This window comes from Oncorhynchus keta, chromosome 14 (assembly GCF_023373465.1).
Source record: "Oncorhynchus keta strain PuntledgeMale-10-30-2019 chromosome 14, Oket_V2, whole genome shotgun sequence".
In the NCBI taxonomy this organism is placed as follows: domain Eukaryota; kingdom Metazoa; phylum Chordata; class Actinopteri; order Salmoniformes; family Salmonidae; genus Oncorhynchus; species Oncorhynchus keta.
This window is the reverse complement of record NC_068434.1, coordinates 66,045,674-66,067,646: the sequence shown is the minus strand read 5'-3', so window position 1 is coordinate 66,067,646 and position 21,973 is coordinate 66,045,674. Positions and strand designations below refer to the sequence as shown.

The 21,973-nt window shown below is 39.2% G+C and overlaps 1 protein-coding gene across 4 annotated transcripts; it reads right to left on the bottom strand.

The window, feature by feature from the left end:
* Positions 1-16,069: 16,069 nt before the first annotated feature.
* On the bottom strand, positions 16,070-21,932 carry LOC118393809 (uncharacterized). 4 transcript variants are annotated; one of them, XM_035786893.2, is made up of 14 exons: positions 20,542-21,932; positions 20,382-20,417; positions 19,946-20,248; positions 18,944-19,270; positions 18,696-18,791; positions 18,491-18,515; positions 18,352-18,401; positions 18,238-18,268; positions 17,935-17,963; positions 17,704-17,742; positions 17,390-17,419; positions 17,199-17,231; positions 17,025-17,067; positions 16,070-16,521 (listed from the first exon to the last, which is right to left on the bottom strand). In XM_035786893.2, exons 1-13 carry the CDS (start codon positions 20,564-20,566, stop codon positions 17,063-17,065), a joined length of 1,029 nt encoding a protein of 342 aa, XP_035642786.1. In that variant the 5' UTR covers positions 20,567-21,932; the 3' UTR covers positions 16,070-16,521; positions 17,025-17,062. The 4 variants fall into 4 exon arrangements, with proteins under 4 accessions (XP_035642786.1, XP_035642784.1, XP_035642787.1 ...); XM_035786891.2 differs by having other exon boundaries at positions 17,206-17,231; XM_035786894.2 differs by having other exon boundaries at positions 17,719-17,742.
* Between the last annotated feature and the right edge of the window lie 41 nt (positions 21,933-21,973).

Genomic DNA, 21,973 nt, shown 5'->3' with positions numbered 1-21,973 from the left:
TGTTCCTCTCCTTCCCAGGAAGAAAACTGTTATAGTATGCATCCCACTGTAGAAATAACTGTTTTAAATACATAACCCTTTATAGGTTCAATTACAATTGTTCCATGTGTTGTAAGTGCTGTAAAACAAATATATTTCTTATGGTATAACCACATACACTAAAATGACCAAAAGCATGTGGACACCTGCTCGTCGAACATCTAATTTCAAAATCATTGGCATTAAAATGGTGTTGGTCTCCCCCTTTGCTGCTGTTACAGCCTCCATTCTTCTGGAGCTAACAGCCTCCATTCTTCAATCACTAGATTTTGGAACATTGTTGAGGGGTCTGGCTTCCATTCAGCCAGAAGAGCATTAGTTAGCTCGGACACTGATGTTGGGCAATTAGGCCTGGCTCACAGTCGGAGTTCCAATTCATCCCAAAGGTGTTCAATGGGGTTGATGTCAGGGCTCTGTGCAAGCCAGTCATGTTCTTCCACACCGATCACAAAAAAAACAATTTCTGTATGGACCTCGCTTTGTGCACAGAGACAATGTCATGCTGAAACAGGAAAGGACCATCCCCAAAACTGTTTCCACAAAGTTGGAAGCACAGAATAGTATAGAGCGCTAGGATTTCCCTTCACTGGAACTAAGGGGACTAGCCCAAACCTTGATAATCAGCCCCAGACCATTATTCCTGCACTATGCATCCAGGCATGTAAACCCAGATTTGTCCGTCAGACTGCCAGATGGTGAAGCTTGATTCATCACTCCAGAGAACGCATTTTCACTGCTCCAGAGTCCAATGGTGGTGAGCTTTACACCACTCCAGCCGACGCTTGACATGCACATGGTGATTTTAGGCTGCACTCCTTCTTTGACACAATGCCCACTTAACCCAGAAGCCAGCCACACCAATGTGTCAGAGGAAACACCATACACCTGGTGACCGTGTCAGCGTGCACTGCGCCCAGCCTGCCACAGGAGTCTCTAGTGCACAACAGGACAAGGACATCCCTGCCGGCCGAACGCTCCCCCTAACCCGGACAACGCTGGGCCAAATCTGCACCACCCCATGGGTCTCCCAGTCGCGTCCGGCTGCGACAGAGCTTGGACTCTTACCCAGAATCTCTAGTGGCACAGCTGCGATGCAGTGCCTTAGCCTACTGCGCCACCCGGTAGGCCAACTATAATTATACGTGAGGGGAAGAAAAAGAGGAGGAGCAAATCCGCTGTCATTGATGTCTCCGTCGAGATTGGGAGGCTGCTGCATAAAAATAGGCCTACTAGCTTCCAGCTGCGATGGTGTTTCATCAGTTGAGCACGTGGTGGTATCTTTGCTGATCTTTGCTGTGGTTATCAAATCAAATGTATTTATATAGCCCTTCTTACACAGCTGATGTCGCAAAGTGCTGTACAGAAACCCAGCCTAAAACTCCAAACAGCCAGCAATGCAGGTGTAGAAGCACGGTGGCTAGGGAAAACTCCCTAGAAAGGCCAAAACCTAGGAAGAAACCTAGAGAGGAACCAGACTATGAGGGGTGGCCAGTCCTCTTCTGGCTGTGCCGGGTGGAGATTATAACAGAACATGGCCAAGATGTTCAAATGTTCATAAATGACCAGCATGGTCAAATAATAATAATCACAGTAGTTGTCGAGGGTGCAACAGGTCAGCACCTCAGGAGTAAATGTCAGTTGGCTTTTCATAGCTGATCATTGAGAGTATCTCTACCGCTCCTGCTGTCTCTAGAGAGTTATCTTCATTAATTTGGCACGGGCTTGATCAGGTAAAGCTTTTTTGAATAATGAATCTTTCATCTCTCGGTGTTTCATCAATTTCCTTGAATTCTCCTGAATGTATTTCACCGGAGAAAGCATCTGCACGAACGAAACAGCGCCCCTCTGTCTCAGTATGTGTAGGGCATTTGGGCTCCCTTGATAAAAAATAAAAAATAAATAATAGCAAATCAGCATTGAGTTAAACTGAGTGAGCTCTGCTGTGAATGGTCCTGACGCATCAATAAAAAAAAATGTCAAGGAAAGCCAGTTTGGATTTGGCTTCAGACCAATCACATCAGAAGCCAAACGTCATTGACATAAAAAATAAACTTGAATTGTTGAATCTCGTTGTGTCGTTGTTCTCCGGTGGCTGACTAGCTAGCTAAAATCATCCCTGGGGATGGGGATAGGGATTTGGACTTGTGGTTTTACTTAATTCTCCGTACTGACCAATGATTAAAACGGTGAACCAACCATACATTTATACATTGTTCCCTTGACCTGAGAGGATAGGGGCGGCAGGTAGCCTAGTGGTTAGAGCGTTGGACTAGTAACTGAAAGGCTGCAAGATTGAATCCCCGAGCTGACAAGGTAAAAATCTGTCGTTCTGAATAAGGCAGTTAACCCACTGTTCCTAGGCCGTCATTGAAAATAAGAATTTGTTCTTAACTGACTTGCCTAGTTAAATAAAATAAAAAAATTCATAGAAGTTCAACATGTAGCTACAGTAAATGTAGTATGCTAATTTTAACACGCTGGCCTGGTGCATCGTTACTCATGAAAGGAAGTTAGGCTTGCAAGCAAGCATTTTAGTCAGGTTGCCAAGGACAACAAAAACTGAAAGTGTGTACTGTATGACAGAGTCAAAGATGATGGCATTGGCGTTTCTCTACAAGTAGGGTGAGTAAACATGTCAAATCAAATCAAATCAAATTGTATTTGTCACATACACATGGTTAGCAGATGTTAATGCGAGTGTAGCGAAATGCTTGTGCTTCTAGTTCTGACAATGCAGTAATAACCAACAAGTAATCTAGCTAACAATTCCAAAACTACTACCTTATAGACACAAGTGTAAGGGGATAAAGAATATGTACATAAAGATATATGAATGAGTGATGGTACAGAGCGGCATAGGCAAGATACAGTAGATGGTATTGAGTACAGTATATAAATATTAGATGAGTATGTAAACAAAGTGGCATAGTTAAAGTGGCTAGTGATACATGTATTACATAAAGATGCAGTAGATGATATAGAGTACAGTATATACGTGTACATATGAGATGAATAATGTAGGGTATGTAAACATTATATTAGGTAGCATTGTTTAAAGTGGCAAGGGATATATTTTACATCATTTCCCATCAATTCCCATTATTAAAGTGGCTAGAGTTGAGTCAGTGTGTTGGCAGCAGCCACTCAATGTTAGTGGTGGCTGTTTAACAGTCTGATGGCCTTGAGATAGAAGCTGTTTTTCAGTCTCTCGGTCCCAGCTTTTTAATGCACCTGTACTGACCTCGCTTTCTGGATGATAGCGGGGTGAACAGGCAGTGGCTCGGATGGTTGTTGTCCTTGATGATCTTTATGGCCTTCCTGTAACATCGGGTGGTGTAGGTGTCCTGGAGGGTAGGTAGTTTGCCCCTGGTGATGCGGTGTGCAGACCTCACTACCCTCTGGAGAGCCTTACGGTTGTGGGCGGAGCAGTTGCCGTACCAGGCGGTGATACAGCCCGACAGGATGCTCTCGATTGTGCATCTGTAGAACTTTGTGAGTGCTTTTGGTGACAAGCCGAATTTCTGGGGATTTTAACACACTTATAGTCCCAAAATGTTTTGCATGTCATCAATAGGTTTTGAAGATATGTAAAAATACAGATATCTGGCCCATATGATATATTTTGCTCTATGTAAACTGGAAACCACATATCCTGAGGCTGCATTCATTGTATGTTTGGGTTCCCCGGTGATTTTACCCACGCACCGCCACTGCCACATGGTCTTGTCTTTTGTTTCTCAATCTCCATCCAAGTACGACCTGTTTCACGTAACATTTTTTAACTTGACACCCAATAGGTGAGGATGCCGAGGCGTGATGCGGCCGGCACCTCTGAAAAATAGGCTTATTAGAGGCATGAAAACTATATATACCTGTCTGACTCACCTACTACCATATAGACTGTGCAACACAAACACTTATCTTGCTTATGTGGAAATAATTTATTTAAAAAAGTAATAATATTTAGACATAGGTGTGAGATGACGGACGCATGGGCCCCCAGAGCTCGTGCCCCCCCCGCTGAGGTTTCCCCTACGCCAGTGGTCACACCTTATGTTGAAGAGCAGTGTCATTAATGAAGACAGTCTGGTACATAAAGGCCCATAAATTTGATGTAATTTACTGTTAACAGATTAATTTATCAAAATTCCATGTGCCACATTCCAAAGAGTAAACCAACTTGGCAAATTACAAGTTCAATACAGTTGATATAATACAGTTGATATAGTTTATTTAACGTTTATTGAACATCACCCACCCTACCAGTCAGAGATTCAACGGACTGTGACTGCAACCATTTGGTACTTTATGTCTCCCACTGTAGAATTAACCGTTTTAAATACATAACCCTTTATAGGTTCAATTACAATTGTATCATATGTACAGTAAAAAATGTATTTTATATGGTATAACCACATAATTCTCAATAAAAAATATTTATCTGACAGTTTATTACTGTTTGTCTCCTCCAGAAAGTGACATCATGATCAGCCTACCTTTTTTTGACCAGCATGAACTAACAGCCACTACAGTAGAAGTATGACCACAACAGCTGAACTTATCAATCGGATTACATTGACCAGTCTCACATGTTCAACTCCATATGCTTCCCCAACTTCTTCTTCAGTCTCTGGCCCCTCTGTAAAGACCATTGATATATTAGACTCTGGTGTTTCACTTGATGCTCTATCAGAGCATTGTCATATGTCAGATTGTGTCACTTCTATGCGACGCTTGTCCCACAATCAATCTGTTTTGTAGGATGTGGAACTCATATTCAAATTCAAATATTGAGCATCCGCCATTCAAACAATGAAAACATAGTTCCACATTTTTTTATTGCAAAAGTTATGATGGTGATTTAATAGTTTGTCAATTGTGAGAAAATTAAAACAAAGCGTTGGCTATCTCCTGCAAAACTATATGCAAGGACAATGGCCTCCAGTGCAGTGACTTCAAGTTGATCAGCTGCTTAGTTTATTGTTGTAAATGTTAGCTAGCTAGTTTTCTGACATAGTTAGATAGCTCTACCTTGCTTTGTTGGGTCAGCTGAGCACAATGGCTGACTCGGGACGGGAGGCTACTCAATGACTCACGGCAGAACAGCTGCTTCATGAAAATTCAGAATAATTTTTGAATTAGCACTACTACAGTAGCTTACGAGCTAGCAAGCTTTTGTTGAAAGCATTAAACATTGTGTGTGCAGCACTAAGCAGGTAGGTTTGCAGCATCGTTTGACTGACTGGCTCAGCTAGCACTAGCAGGCTGCAAATGTTGGACACTTTTGTACTCTTATTTTACCAGGTAAGTTGACTGAGAACACATTCTCAGCAAAAAAACTGAGGAATTGTAAGCTGGGGATGATTAGGTGGCCAAAATTGTAGTAAAGCCAGATTGGGATGACACCAGAGTTAGGACACCAGAGTTAACACCCCTACTCTTACAGTAAGTGCCATAGGATCTTTAGTGACCACAGTGAGTCAGGACACCCCTTTAACCATCCCATCCGAAAGACAGCACCCTACACAGGGAAATAAATGGCTATTAAACTATATGTTGGTATTTGTTTCATTAATCCATTGCATGTCAGCAATAAAGTTTTGAAGATATATAACTTTCGAAATACAGAAATCTGGCCCGTATGGTGCGTTTTGTATCAGATGCGGCATTTTGCAGTATATGATGCAAAATGTATCATATGGGCCAGATATCTGTATTTTTACATATCTTCAAAACCTATTGATGACATGCAAAACATTTTGGGACTATATCAACAATGGACTAATGAAACAAATACCAAAATATAGTTTTTGGGTGGAGATTTCCTTCAATATACAAAAAAAGCCTTATACTCCTGAATCTTAAGATGAATTATAAACTGGGTGGTTCTAGCCCTGAATGCGCATTGGCTGACAGCCGTGATATATCAGACTGTATACTATGGGTATGACAAAACATTTATTTTTACTGCTCTAATTACACTGGTAGCCAGTTTGTAATAGAAATAAGTCACCTCAGGGATTTGTGATATATGACCATATGGTATCCATAAGAACAGCCCTTAGCCGTGGTATATTGGCCATAAACCACACCTCCTCGTGCCTTATTGCTTAATTATACCAATAAACAAACTGTATACATTCTTAAGCATTCTGTCAATATATTCCAAATTAATTCCTTCATAGTGAATGTCACTACCCCATAGCATCATGTAATGTTACAACAGATGTATAGCAGCTAAAGCTAAAAACAGTATTATAAATAGCCATTGAGAAACGTAACATTGGTTACTGATTGTAGGTTGCTCATTCATTTCCCACATTTTCTCGACAAAAGGCTGGCCCTGTAAAGCTAACTTGCTCCTGGGGGTCACCGTCATATTGTACCATTGGACCAGGTTGGCAGATTACAGTACATACTGTAGTGGTCCTTTTTAGCTTCAGTGCCTGTGAAAATTAAACAAAGTCCATTGGTTCAATATCTCTTGTTGTGCAACATTAGTATGGATATGATAATAAACTATTATTAGGCTTACCTCAAGTATCTTCCTTGGGCACTCGCTGCTTGGCTCTTTTCTCTACAATATATTAACACATATCTTAGCATGTTAATCACTTTTGGCCAAAAGACAAATAAAAGCCTATTTATAATTTTCTCCTACTAAAATGTAACAGCATAATCCCTTGTTGTAGGTTCAATTACAATGATGCCATGTGTGAGGAGTACAGTAGAACTAGTGTTTAATGCTTCAAGAATGTAGTTATATTTAAGAGCAGTTATTAGCGACTGCAATTATAATGTGTTTTATTATAATGTCTCATAAGGCGTTATACACTGAGTATACCAAACATTATGAACAACTTCCTAATATTGAGCCCCCCCACTTGCCCTCAGAACAGCCTCAGTTAGTCGGGGCATGCACTCTACAGGGTGTCTAAAAATTTCCACAGTGATGCTGGCCCATGTTGACTCAAATGCTTCCCACAGTTGTCAAGTTGGCTGGGTGTCCTTTGGGTGGTGGACCATTCTTGATACACACAGGAAACTGTTGAATATGGTTAAACCCCAGCATCGTTGCAGCTCCTGACACAAGCACCTACAATCATACCCATTCAAAGGCTCTTAAATCTTGTGTCTTGCCCATTCACCCTCTGAATGGTACACATACACAATCCATATCTCAATTGTCTCAAGGCTTAAAAATACTTCTTTAACCTGTCCTCTTCCCCTTCATCTATACTGATTGAAGGGGATTTAACAAGTGATATCAATGAGGGATCATAGCTTTCACCTGGATTCACCTGGTCAGTCTATGTCATGGAAAGGTGTTCTTAATGTTTTGAATGCTCAGTGTATGTATGCTTGTAATGCATTATGAAGAGAGTATTCATAGGAAGGGTTACCAAAAGTTGTTATCTGTCAGTAGATCACTACTTTATGTCATTCAGAAAAGAGACATCATCATAATTACCTCTTTTTGAACAGCATGAACTAACAGCCACTACAGTCAGCAGAAGTATGACCACAACAGCTGAACTTATCAGTCGGATTACATTGACCAGTATCACATCATGCGCAGCCTCTGAAATAGAGACCAAATGTAGATGGATGCATCATCATTTAGACAGAACTTATTCTAAGTGTATCCATGTGGTCAATGCCATGGTATAAACCCTCCACCATCTAACACACCCTTAAACCTCCCCTTTAACATCAACAGGACAAATCTAACTTCAATGGAAGTAGAAAGTATATAATCGGCCAGAGGAATTGTCAATGTTACCAGAGGAGGCTGGTAGGAGGAGCTATAGGAGGACAGGCTCGTTGTAATGGGAGGAATGGCATAGACGGAACAGAGTCAAACGTGTTTTTCATATGTTTGATGTGTTTGATACCGTTCCACTTATTCCTGCCTTTACAATGAGCCCGTCCTCCTATAGCTCCTCCCACCAGCCTCCTCTGATGTTAACCCCCGAAGTAACATCATAAAAAAATCCCCAGCAAAATCTGTCAGTTTAAAGTAGAGTTATCTGTTTCTTTGCATGGGCTGTCTCAATCCACCTCATCCGCCTGTAGCCCTACTCACGCAGGATTAGTATTACTATAGAACGTTGGTTATTATCACACCAGCATATCCGTTTTTCCAGTGGAAGATTCGGATGGGGTTAGTTTCACTAAACAGCCTGTGTAATTATTATTTTTTGCTCATTCAAAATGCAGTTATAATTGAAGCCTGGAGACTCTTCTAGTCACGAAGATATTTCAAATGTCTATGGAAAGCCTGATATTGGCCTAATGTCCTCCAGTTCAGAGAAAGTCTAAATAATAATACATATCAATAAGAGCCATGAACTCTAACCTATTCAGACAATTAATTAACTGACACCCCCCCCTCCCAAAAGGCCAAATTAATTCATTAACAAAAAAAGTCACAAGTAAATCCTACCTTCGTAGACCTGGATGGCTACTAAATCCTTGCCTGTTGAGAACACCTGACTGGGTGCGAGTTTATCTCTGGTGTACACACAGCTGTAGGTGCCTGAGTCATTTCTTGTAACATTCTTCATGAGGAAAATGGTGTCACCTTCCCCTTTCTCCAGAACCTTCATTTTCATCCCAACTCCATTCTTGCAAATGTACACATGAACATTGTCCCAAGATCCTTGGATGCCAGAGATAATACACTTCAAATCTATAGTATCTCCATTTCTAACTTGAGACTTTGATCCAAAAAGCCTGGCGGGGTAGACAGCTACATCATTTGAGAGTGAAAAAGAGCATTAAGGACAATTAAACGTCTTTGTAATAAACATGTTGGGAATAAAACGGCTTAAACTGTAGATGAACAAAAATGATTTGAACTCTACATTTTAGTATTAAAATGTCTTATCTATTTCCTCTGAGATGGCCAGTACACCTGCTGTTACTGTGACTGTGTAGAAATAATGGGAGATTTACACAACATGTAGTTCTAATAGAAATACATATTTTGATGCCAGAGATATTACACTTCAAGTCTATAGTACCTCCCTTTCTAAATTGAGACTTTGATCCAAAAATATTTGGGGTGTAGACAGCTACATCATTTGAGAGTGAAAGAGAGCATTAAGGACAATTAAGCGTCTTTGCAATACACATTTGGAATAAAACGGCTTAAACTGTAGAGGAACGCAAATGATTTGAACTCTACATTTTAGGATTTAAAAAATGTCCTCTTACCTATTTCCTCTGAGATGGTCAGTACACCTGCTGTTACTGTGACTGTGTAGAAATAATGGGAGATTTACACAACAGGCAGTTTCAATAGAAAACCATAAAACATACAACTATTAGTAGTAGATTGACTGCATACTGAGTATGTACGGTATGTATGGATCATTTAGAGACCATATGCTTACGCTAACCTGTATTTGTTAAGATACTCACATATCATAAGAAAGATGGAACCCATGATGTGACTTGTAGCCTTTTGTGATTCTCTAGGGGGGAATCATCATGTAGAGTTTTTAAGTGTGAATATCTGGGAAACAATAGGGGCCTATTAGAAGCGTCTTTGATCATGATGAGAGGTTGCGTCACAGAGCTTCCAATGACCCACGTCACCCTGCTTATCTTAAAGACACACATAGTCAAATGTCTTAGGTCATTTCATCTCGTAGTTACATAATAATTACCTGGTTGTTACTCATGTGTGATTCACTATAATACGCACCGGTACTTAGGTATTACCTTTGAGTTCTCTCCCATGAGTACCACACACCTTTCTGATGAATACCAGGTAATCAAATCAAATCAAATTGTATTGGTCACCATACACGTGGTTAGAAGATGTTAATGCGAGTGTAGTGAAATTCTTGTGCTTCTAGTTCCGACAGTGCAGTAGTATCTTACAAGTTACCTAACAATTCCCCAACAACTACCTAATACACACAAATCTAAAGTTGTGAATAAGAATATGTACATGTAAGTATATGGGCGATTGGCCGAGCGGCATAGGCAAGGTGCAATAGATGGTATAAGGTACATTATATACATATGAGATGGGTTGTGTAAGATATGTTAACATTATTAAAGTGGCATTGTTTAAAGTGACTAGTGATCCATTTATTCAAGTTGCCAGTGATTTGGGTCTCAATCTAGGCAGCAGCCTCTCTGAGTTAGTGATTGCTGTTTAGCAGTATGATTGCCTTGAGATAGAAGCTGTTTTTCAGTCTCTCACCTGTACTGACCTCGCCTTATGGATGGTAGCGGGGTGAACAGGCAGTGGCTCGGGTGGTTGTTGTCCTTGATGATCTTTTTGGCCTTCCTGTGACATCGGGAGCTGTAGGTGTCTTAGAGGGCAGATAGTTTGCCCCCGGTGATGCCTTGCGGTTGAGGGCGGTTCGGTTGGCGTACGAGGCTGTGATACAGCCTGACAGGATGCTCTCTAATACATTGAGTGAGATAGCTGGATGCAGCACAACTGCTTTTTATAACTTGTGTGATTGCTTACACACACATATCAGTAGAAAAGAGATCATGAAAATAATATATTACAATGGCTATACATCTTTCAAGAGAGAACCTGTGTGCATGAATATATTGTGATGAATTTAACAACAAAATGTATCTATGGTAAATGCTCGCTAATGCAGCAGCTTTTAGGAAGCAGTGACTTGGACAATTTCTATGACATGATGTTCTGATTACAATACAAACCAAACATGTATTTGTTCAATCAATTACAATGGATTACTACTTTATCATCTTCTTTGACTTTCTAGTACTCTGTCACCTTGATTATCGTACCATAACATTTAGAGAGTCGAGGCTGTGGGATTCATATGTAGTGACTAGTGGTGCAGGGTGGGTATCTCAAGTGGACATTTGTTTTAAACAACATTTGATCGTTGAGTCTGTTTTAGGTTGGGCTCTGTAACCTATGGGGAGTAACAGTGTTACATTAGGCCTTTTTGAAATGTGTACCACTCGGTCTTCTTATTAACTTTCAAATGTGGGGTTCCAAACTCCCGAGGCCTGTAATACTGAGCTTCGAAAAAGCTAACACCAACAAATTTATAATGAGTAGAAACATTTCCAACAATGGTACCCAACAATGGTACTGTAGTATGTAGTATGTAGGGAAAATGTCTTCCCTTTCAAAACTCTCATTCAAGTTCCACTACTTCATAAAACAAAGTCCACAAAAATAGGCAATCACATCAACTAGAGTTTGCAAGAGAGCACGTGTAAAGTTTCTATTTATGTTGTATGTCTTGTGATTATAAGAATGGAAGTCGGGGCATCTGATATCATTTGAACTTTATTGAAACCATTGCAGGGATCCATACATTGTTGTTCACGAGCTCAGTAGCTCAACTAGTGCACGAGTAAAACATGAAATGGAATACTGAGTGTGTCAGTCAACAACATAATGAAAATGTGGAGTTGACAAATAGTCATGTCCACTACATTAAACTACAGCATGCAAGGAGTGAGTAGACAAGACAGATATTGTATGTTTGCGCAAGATCAACAGTCCACATGTAATGTGTGGCTTGAAAATAGATTGCAGCTTGCCGTTGTTAAATGTACTGACAACAGCCTGTCTGTGTGTGTGGTCTGGTACACGGCTTCTGCTTTAGGCCCTTCAGTTGCTGCGTCTGAGAACAAAACCCACAGAGAACGTCAGGTCCACATCCTTCATTGTGACTTGACATGTAGATGGAAGCTATGTGTGGAGAGACCCCACGTCTTATTTATATTCCTGTGTTCATCATTATACATTTTCACTTCAGTGCTTCTCTGTAAACAGCATTGTGGGTGAAATACTGTGAGACAGAGGTCATGGCTAAAAATAGGAATGTGACTGAATAGGTCTACATATGGACAGGTTTTCTATACAAACAGCCTCTTACACCTCTCATGATCAGAAATAACACCCCCAACAGAGAAACTTCAAACTTACTACCTGACTTTCATGACTTTGGGGCGGCACGGTAGCCTAGTGGTTAGAGCGCTGTTCAAACCCCCGAGCTGACAAAGTACGAATCTGTCGTTCTGCCCCTGAACAGGCAGTTAACCCACTGTTCCTAGGCCATCATTGAAAATAAGAATTTGTTCTTAACTGACTTGTCTAGTTAAATAAAGGTAATGAAAATCCCCAAACACCACCAAAGTTCCGTGTGTCCCATATTTCAAGACATTGAACTCACCATGTTTGGACAGTAGTAACTAACAGCCACTACAGTCAGTAGAAGTAGCACCACAACAGCTGAATTTATCAATCGGATTACATTGACAAGTCTCACGTCATGTGCAGCCTCTGAAATACAGAATAGATGGATTCATTCACATTTTTTTGTCAATTTCTTTGGTCTCTTTCATATAGTGCAAAAGTTTTGAGCTATACATTCTCACCATTAACCTGAAGAAAGGCTGAATTGTTTCCATATCATTTCCTGCCTGTATAATCCAGGGGTTTTGATTGCAGATCAAGCACACAACTGTAGTTGCCTGTGTCATTGTTAATAACACTTTTAATTGTAAAAGTTGCCTCCATCAGATTCACATCAAACTCCTCCATCTGAACAGCAGTGCCGTTCTTGCAGAGGTAAGAGTGACTGGTCATTTCTATTCTCTGGGGGGTTCTAATAATAGTACATTGGAAATCCACATCCTCTCCCTCTCTTACAGTGCTTGAGCCCGAAAGTGATATGTCTGCAGGGAGAATCCGGTCTGCATGAGGTGGAAAAGAGAGAAATAGGAAAGGTGTGTTTTCAGTCACATTGAAATATGTGTATCAAAAATATTTGAATGTATTTTGTAGGAGCCGTTTTGGCCTGTTTATGTGTTGTATGTATGTTCTGTCAATGGTTATTTTTTACTTGTTTTGTACACTAGAGGGCACTATATGATGGGGTCATGGGTCACTGGTCACATGTGCATATAGGTAGCACAGGTGACCAGGAAGGGTTAACACAGGTGAGAGGAGAGAACATACAGTTGTTATTGTATCACAGATATAGCTTAAAGAATGCATGCCTCTGCAACTTTTCTATAGGAATATGAGTTTTTGAGCTATTTATATTTTATATGCGCAATAAATGGGAACTTCACCCAAAAAGAGTAACGTTTGGAAAGCTGATTTTTTTGGGTGGACGTGTTATGGACAGCTCTCTCCTGTGCTCGTGGCATGTCATAGGAAATCGCCACTACATGTATTGTATCCATATGTTCACTATTTCTAACAACAATAACATATCCAGAGAGTAAAAAGATCCTTACCCATCACCTGGATGGAAAGTGAATTATCTCCTTTTCCTTGCGCTTCAGATTGTGGATATTGGGTTTTAGAGAACACACAGCTGTAATTGCCACTCTGTTGGCTAGTTACACTTTTCATGGTGAAAAGGGTATCATATTTTTCACATTTGTCCACATACACTGCAACCCCATCCAAACACAAGTACACATGTACCACTTCTGTTTCATCCTTGCACCCAAATGTACTACATTTTACTACTAGGTCACTGTCCTCCATTATTCTTGTTTCTGTCCCATAGATCTTTGCTGTAAAAATGTCCTTAACTAATATTTGAATATTTGAAAAATGGCAAATAAAATATAAACATAACACATGTTATGCAAGTGTAGTATTTAGAATGTACTCATCTACAAAAATGTAAAATACATACAATCACTTTTTTTTTTAAAGGGGGCAATCAGCTGTTGAAACAATAACAAAGCGTCATCCCCACCACTGTTTTGGTAAAAAGCTGAGGGATGGGTTTGGAGAAATGTGAACACTCTTAAATTCGTAGACAGAGCTATGGATGAAAGGATTGACCATCCTTGATGTTATAGTTTTAACCATGTTTTGAGGCTGTACAGTGTATGCTTACATTTACTTTATTTAAACACAGTGGAGTAAAACAAGCTTACGTTTTAGGTTCTGATGGGGTAGAACAGTTCAACTAAGCTCATGTTTATAAGTTATATTCTTCAAGAATGAATGGGTACATAACCTTCATTTATTAGTCCAGGATCGGACGTAGCAACTGTAGATTGGTCCTTTAATGATAACAACGTTAACAAATGTTTTTTTGACATACCTTTTGTTTGGGCTATGGCCTCTTTTGACCAGGAAACTTTGATAAGAAAATACATGTGGCAAAAATGGAAAAAACGTGAAACAACTGGAAATGTTGTGACCCAAATATGATCAAATAGGTTAATTGTTTGAAATATACTCAAACAGGATGAAGATGAACATGATCATGGTGTTAAAGTTTTGTTGAAACATTAGGTAACTCTCTTTACCTTGTGTATTTGTGGTATGGACCTAAACACCTACTGTAGATTACATAAAAGAATTATCAAGAAAATAGTATTGCTATTCTGTTGTTGTTACGACTGTACTGTATGTCATCCAGGAACAGTAGTAACTAACAAATAATACAGACAAAAGAAGTATGACCACAACAACTGAATTTATCAATTGGATTACAGTGACCAGTCTCACATCATGTGCAGCTTCTTCATGGACCTCTTGATGAACCTCTTCTGAAATACCGAACAGAGAGACATACGTATTTACGCAGAAGTTGCCATATAGTCAGTATAAACAATTGATTATCCATCCATATACAACACAAAGTAGGTCCTACCTTCTCCCTCCTTGTAGACCTGAATGATGGCTAGATTGACACTTGCGTTCACTTGACTGAGTTTTAGTTTCAATATGATGTGCTGTACACACAGCATTATATGGCTGAGTCCTCTCATTTTACATCCTTAATGGTGAAAATGGTGTCATCTTCACCTTTCTCCAGCTCTCTTACTCTCATTCCACTTCCATTCTTGCAAAGGTAAACATAGATCTTGCTCAACGGTTTTCTGGTGCCTGTAGTGCTGCACTTCACATGGACTGTCTTTCCTTCTGTGGGTACTAGCTCCACAGAGCTTTGCTGGGTAGATATTAGCTTCATCATTGAAGAGTGAAAAACATCATTTATGATTAAAAGTTAAGTTTCAGAAGTTCCAATGTTTAGAATGAATCTTCTCAGACATTAGCTGTACTGTAAGAAAATGACAGATTTGACTATTTGTGTTTTAGAATTCCATTATGTAAGTGTACCTGTCTCTGCCAAGTTAACCAGTAAATCTGCATTTAGAAACAGATAGAGATAACAGTTTGTACAACCAGGTTGAATATTGGGGACAATATGTGGCCATAAGTATGCTTTACCTTGATCAAAATTGTGAAAATACTCACATATTGTGAATAAGATGGGACTCATGGTGTGATCTTCAGCCTGTTGTGATGTTTTCACACATAACATACTGTGTCTATAACCATGTAGCTATGTGAATTATGGGAAACTGAATAGGGACCGAATTAGAAGCCTCTAACCTTCATGCAAAGTTTTATTACAGAGCTTAGGCCGAGTCCTGGGCAGCTCATTTTGAAGAAACACATCAGTCCTCTGACCTCATCTTCATTGTTTATGGTGTACACATCAGCAACATTGAAATGTGTCTGATACAGTGTAATTAGTGATTAGCCTTGTAGTGCCAGTGTAATTAATGATTAGCCTTGTAGTGCCAGTGTAATTAATGATTAGCCTTGTAGTGCCAGTGTAATTAGTGATTAGCCTTGTAGTGCCAGTGTAATTAATGATTAGCCTTGTAGTGCCAGTGTAATTAATGATTAGCCTTGTAGTGCCAGTGTAATTTCCTGATATAATTGTCCGTACGTTGTGGTTGGACTATGTATATGTGGTACATCAGTGGATATGCAAATATAAGTCCAAATGTTAATATATGTATTATTTATCACCAGGCTTTCTAGTTGCATAGAATAAAACACAAAAAACTGTCTGCAAGATTCACATATTTAAGAATGGCTTATTTTAAACTTCAATGTATCCTTGCATGTTTTAGTGGAGACTGTAGAATTGGTGACAGCATCACATATTGGTTAGACCAAGTGAGCCCACAGTCTTCCTTGTTATCAAGGGTGAAATTCTAAACTGCTGTCCCAACTGAAACTGCGCCTATAAGACGATTGTATTTGTTTTCAGTTCCAAGAAAGAAGTACACCACATTCACAGTTCGAGAACATTAAAACATATTTTATAAGAGGGAGAATACAACAGTATATCCAGCAATAATACTGAATGTGGTACTTTAAAATGACTCCGTTTTTTAAATATCTTCCACGGAAGATTTAATAGAATGCATCGCAAATGTCAGGTCACCAGACAATTTGGCATCATCGTCAACTTGAACATGCAAGGAGTAGTCCAACGGAAGACACACATTGAATACACAATACATAAAATACATCATTATAGATACTGTAACCATGAAGTACACATGCAGTACTGCTTTGAAATAATGCAGATCTAATAATGATTAAGGCATGTATTGATGACGTCCGGTCTTCTTGCATGACTTAGCATACATATCTTTCTGCATCTGGGCCTTGATTGGCTGCATCTGCGTATGAAAAGTCCCCAACATATTATATCTGGTCCGACAAAATCCTTCATCACATTAGATGACAGCTGTGTGTTCATTCTTATATCAGAAATGTTTCAGTTTTCATCCAAGATGAGGTGGGACAATGACATTAAGACAATGATTAAGTAGGTTAATCACAGAAGCAACGCTGAATTGGAGAGTGTACACCACAGCTCCGAGGAGAAGTTCTCAAGTCTGTATTCTCTGCACAGAGGATATATACCCAGATCATGATGTAAACCATTCTTATCTTGGTTTTCTTTATGTGAAGAAAATGTGACTGAATGCGTCTGTAGTTTCATATGCAAACTACTATTAACCATCAGAAATTACACCATTGACATAGAAAGTGAGACAAGATATTTTCCATGGTCAGATAGATACCGTGAAACAAAACCTGACTCGTTCTGCCTGACGTATGGAAATCCCCAAAATACACCTCATGTACTATTATTACTATTTCAAAATATTGAACTCACCTTGAACACGCACCATAACGTGTTTAATTTTCCGTGTTTCAACCTGAAATATAAAATTACAACAGGCGTGTAAAAGTAAAAGAGGAAGAAATTGAGTGTAGCCCTGTAAGTCTCTATAACTAAGAGTCATTATAATCATTATTTATCGTTAGTCAAAGCTCATTTGGAACTCACAGCTCACCAGAATTTCTTGGTAGGTGGTATCCTCTGTTTTGGAGATATGAAGATGGAAGTTAAATATATATCATTAAAACAATCAACCAAGGCCCTGAAATTTGTTAGATCACCATTCACCCAGTACTGTAAATGTCACAATATAATCATTGAATTTCTATGAAGCTTCATAATATCTAAACATTTCTCACCCAGCTCATTGTATGTCTCAATCTCAACACCTGATTAGAAGATGTTAAAACCGTTAAAACAATTAATTATTTTCACTCAGGGTGTGGCATAATATTTCAGTCATGACCATTATCTAAGCATTTCTCACCCAAATGTTGGTACCTTAAATCATTTGTTTGGGAGACTAGAAGATTAAATATCTTATTTTCTTAACAAAGCAATGTATTTAAAAATCATTTTTTTTGAACCCAGTATTGCAAATGTAAGAATGAAAAAACATACCCGTTTTTAATTTACATCATAAGCAGTACATGTTTGTGCAGCATCATATTACCTAAACATTTCTCACCCAGATTCTGGTACTCCTCCCCACCTGTTTGGGGAATAAGATTCAAATTATATTTTAAATAAGAAATATAGACTCCTGTTTTAAAGCAAGGCACTGAAACTATATTCATGACGATTTACTTAGTATCAGCATCAGTATTTTAAAACACACATTTAATTTAAAGCATAGTTAATGCAGCTAACCATTATCCAAACAAACAAAAAAAGATTATCTTACTGGCCTCACTGTCACAGGCAAATTCATCACTGAGAAATAAACAAGATACAGATTATTTTACATTGGTTGTTGTTGTTAGATTGTCATATTCCATTAAATATGAATCTAATTCATATACACCTTTATATAGAAGCAGCACACTTTGCATTATTGTTTTTGTATTTAAGTCATCTAACACCTTTGTGTTTCTCCATTGCTTCATTGCAGTAGAAATACAGAATGTAGTCTAACTAATACAAATAGATACAAATAAATATTTTTGATATAATTAAGTAAAATGTCAAATATACATGATTTTCCTACCTGGATTCTTCCTCCACGCTTGACGTTCCGTCTAAGACAAAGAAATATCTCAGAATGTGAAATAAATGTCCATTCATAGAACAATAGTTTTATCGGAAAGCTTAAAAAACATACCGTCACCCTCCCCTGTCATTGGCGCATCGTTCTCCTCCTGTTGTGGTGTTCTGGAGGAAATATACATGTGAACCGTTCAATCATTATACACTATCATGCTAAACAAACTAGCTAAATGTAATGAAAACTATATGCTTACCTTCCACGATAACATTGTAAAGCTCCTGTCAAAAAAGAAATGTAAGATTATTGGTTAAACTCAAGATAACTATCATGACAATGATATTAGAACGGCTCCGGATAGTGCATTCAATCCAGATACGGAATGTATTAGTTTGATAAACATTATTCTATATGAATTAGACCTGTATATCCAGAGTAATGTCCATGTTAAATGGCCTGACCTTGTTTAATGAACAGCCACCATATGCCCACTATCAGTGATGAGATCAGAAGAAAACAGACGCAGGACACGAGTGGGATTAAGTGACTCCAGGACACTGGAAAGGAAAGCAGATTTGTTGTTAAACATCTCACTTCTATAGTAACAACGTACTACAACCATCAATGTTCAATAACAAAACTAGTTACGTATGAAGTGACGCTATTATTTAAATATAGAAGTATTTAGAGAAACACCATACATTCTTACCATTAACCTGTAGAAATACTGCATTATTTCCATAAAATGTTCTGTCTTTGTCTTTGAGGGTTTTTGATTGCAGATCAATCACGCAACTGTAGTTACCTGCATCGTTCTTATTAAAACTTTTAATCGTAAAAGTTACCTCCGTGCTCTCGACGTCAAACACCTGGATCTGAACAACAGAGCCATACTTGCTGAGGTAAGCGTGAACTAAGTCACTGGTATTTTTTGTTTGAAAACTTGGGTCTGAGATCGTACACTTAAACTCCACACCATCTCCCTTTCTCACAGTTCTTGAGCCTGCAAGTGATATGTCTGCAGGGAGTATACGGTCTGTATCAGCAGGAAGAGACAGGAATCATGTATGGTGTCAAATATTGCAGTCACATTGAAATATACATGTATCAAAAACATTGAAAAGGATAGTATATCCATATACACTGAGTGTACAAAACATTAAGGACACCTGCTCTTTCCATGACATAGACTGACCAGGTGAAAGCTATGATCCCTTATTGATATCACTTGTTAAATCCACTTCAATCAGTGTAGATGAAGGGGTGGAGACAGGTTAAATAAGGATTTTTAAGCCTTGAGACAATTCAGACATGGATTGTGTATGTGTACCATTCAGAGGGTGAATAGGCAAGACAAAATATGTAAGTGCCTTTGAAAGGGGTATGGTTGTAGGTGCAAGGCGCACCGGTTTGAGTGTGTCAAGAACTGCAACACTGCTGGGGTTTTTCACACTCAACAGTTTGTGTATCAAGAATGGTACACCACCCAAAGGACGTCCAGCTAACTTGACACAACTGTGGGAAGCATTGGAGTCAACATGGACCAGCATCCCTGTGGAACGCTTTCGAAACCTTGTAGAGTCCATGCCCCGACGAATTTAGGATGTTCTGAGGGCAAAAGATTGTGCAACTTCTAATGTTTTGTCCACTCATTGTGTGTCAAAGAATGTCTAAGAGCAATAACATATCCAGACAGTAAAAAGATCCTTACCCATCACCTGGATGGAAAGTGAATTATCTCCTTTTCCCTGCACTTCAGAGAATGGATACAGGGTTTTAGAGAACACACAGCTGTAATTGCCACTCTGTTGGCCAGTAACACTTTTCATGGTAAAAAGGGTGTCTTCTTGTATAGTTCTCTTCTGATCCACTGCAACTCCGTTAATGCACAAGTAAACATATGCCACTTTGTCTTCCTTGCGCCCATGTGTACTACATTTTACCACAAGGTCACTTCCCTCCATTATCGTTCCTGTAGAAGTCCAATAGATCTTTGCTGGAAAAATCTTCTTGGCTAATATTTCAGAAAATAAAAAGTATTTGGCTCATAAAATATCTGCAACATGTAAACCGTTTATGTGTGGAGTATCATATTGTAATGATCTAAAAGAGAAATCATCTTCAACAATTAATGGACTTTGACCTGCCTGTGGTTTGGACCATGGCCTCTCTTGACAAGGCACCTTAAGAGGAGAAAACACATTCAAAAGATACAACACAGACCAATTTAAATAGCAAAATGTGAAATACATTTGAATTCAATTCAAACTAAATCAATATCAGGTTCATTTTCATAAATATACTCACACAGGATGAGGATGAACATGATCATTGTGTTCAAGTCCTGTTGAAACACTTGTTCTTTCTACCTTGTGTATTTGTGGTATGGACCTGAAACTAGACAGGGATTATTTTAGTTGAGACATGTTAACTAAGAACAGTGAATACGAATGACGTCATTTCCTGTATTTGTAGGACTGTCGCAGCTACAGGATATGTTTGCACCACAGACCTGGAGGATGATATGTATTATTTAACATTGACCGTGTGTAACTCAAAAGAACAACAGGGGCACGGAATCAATGATCTCAACTTGCTTTCCTCTCAAATGAAAATAAAAAACACTGGGACAATTCTTAAGTGTGACCGACAGGGACAGAACGGATGCATGTATACCTGCATGCAATGCAACTCTTCAGGTCTCAGACAAGGATGCTCATCACACAAGTGTGGTCATGGAACCATCACTGTTCTATAAATGCACTCATCCCCTCAGCCCCACACACAACCTTTAGTCATTAGTACTGTGTCTGTTACAGATCTCCCCCTCAGATAACTAGTTCACTGAAATGAGCCCTGAGTGAGCTTTAATTCAATCAGCAGGGGGAATGTTATCAGAAGGGATGGAATACTACAGTATGTGACTGTGCTTCCTGGCTAACATCCAGTTACGATTCAGTGACAACCTGATCACAGTTTACTGACTACAACATACAGCAACAGAAACAACATCCAGAGATTCCTCGTCTGCCCAAATGTGGGATTGAAATGCTCCCCAAAAATCCTCTTTAAAATGTATCACTCTCTATCATAGATACAGGCCATAGATATCTATAACTCATAATTGTGCATTTCCTCCTCTTGTACACCCAACTGTTTTTTGAACAATTGTACAACATAATGAGATCTCAACCACATCCTCCTTATTAACAGAGTGTAAGTAGTGTCAAGTTAAAGCAGGAGAAGTGCTCTTTGGCATAGCGGTAGGATGGTGAGATGAAGACCGTAGCCCAGGCCCCAGACTAATGATGTACTTCATCACCAGGTCTCCATATTGATTGTGATCCAATAAAGCAGAAGGGGGCCCAGGGCAGAGAGGGGAGGCAGGCAGGGATGGGAGGCCAGGCTAAGAGGCAGGGAGGATGTAACAGGGTTATACCCAACCTCTACATGGCCTTGTTGCTACTGATAATCACATCTACATCCTGCCTGCCAGCTGGAACTCCAAACTCAATTTTCAGAAGGGAGAGAAATATCGATTTGGGAATGCAATGAGTTTACAGGTAGGTTAGCATGTGTTCAGTCCACTGCAGAAGTCACTTCATCCTATGACCATGGATCGTGGCAGACAGATGTTTCTGTTGGAAGAGCCTTTGGAGAGCTGTTTTCAAAGTTGTGTGTGCTTCTCCAGACCAAATTCAAAATCTTGTGTCTTTGATTGCAAACATATGGTAAGTGA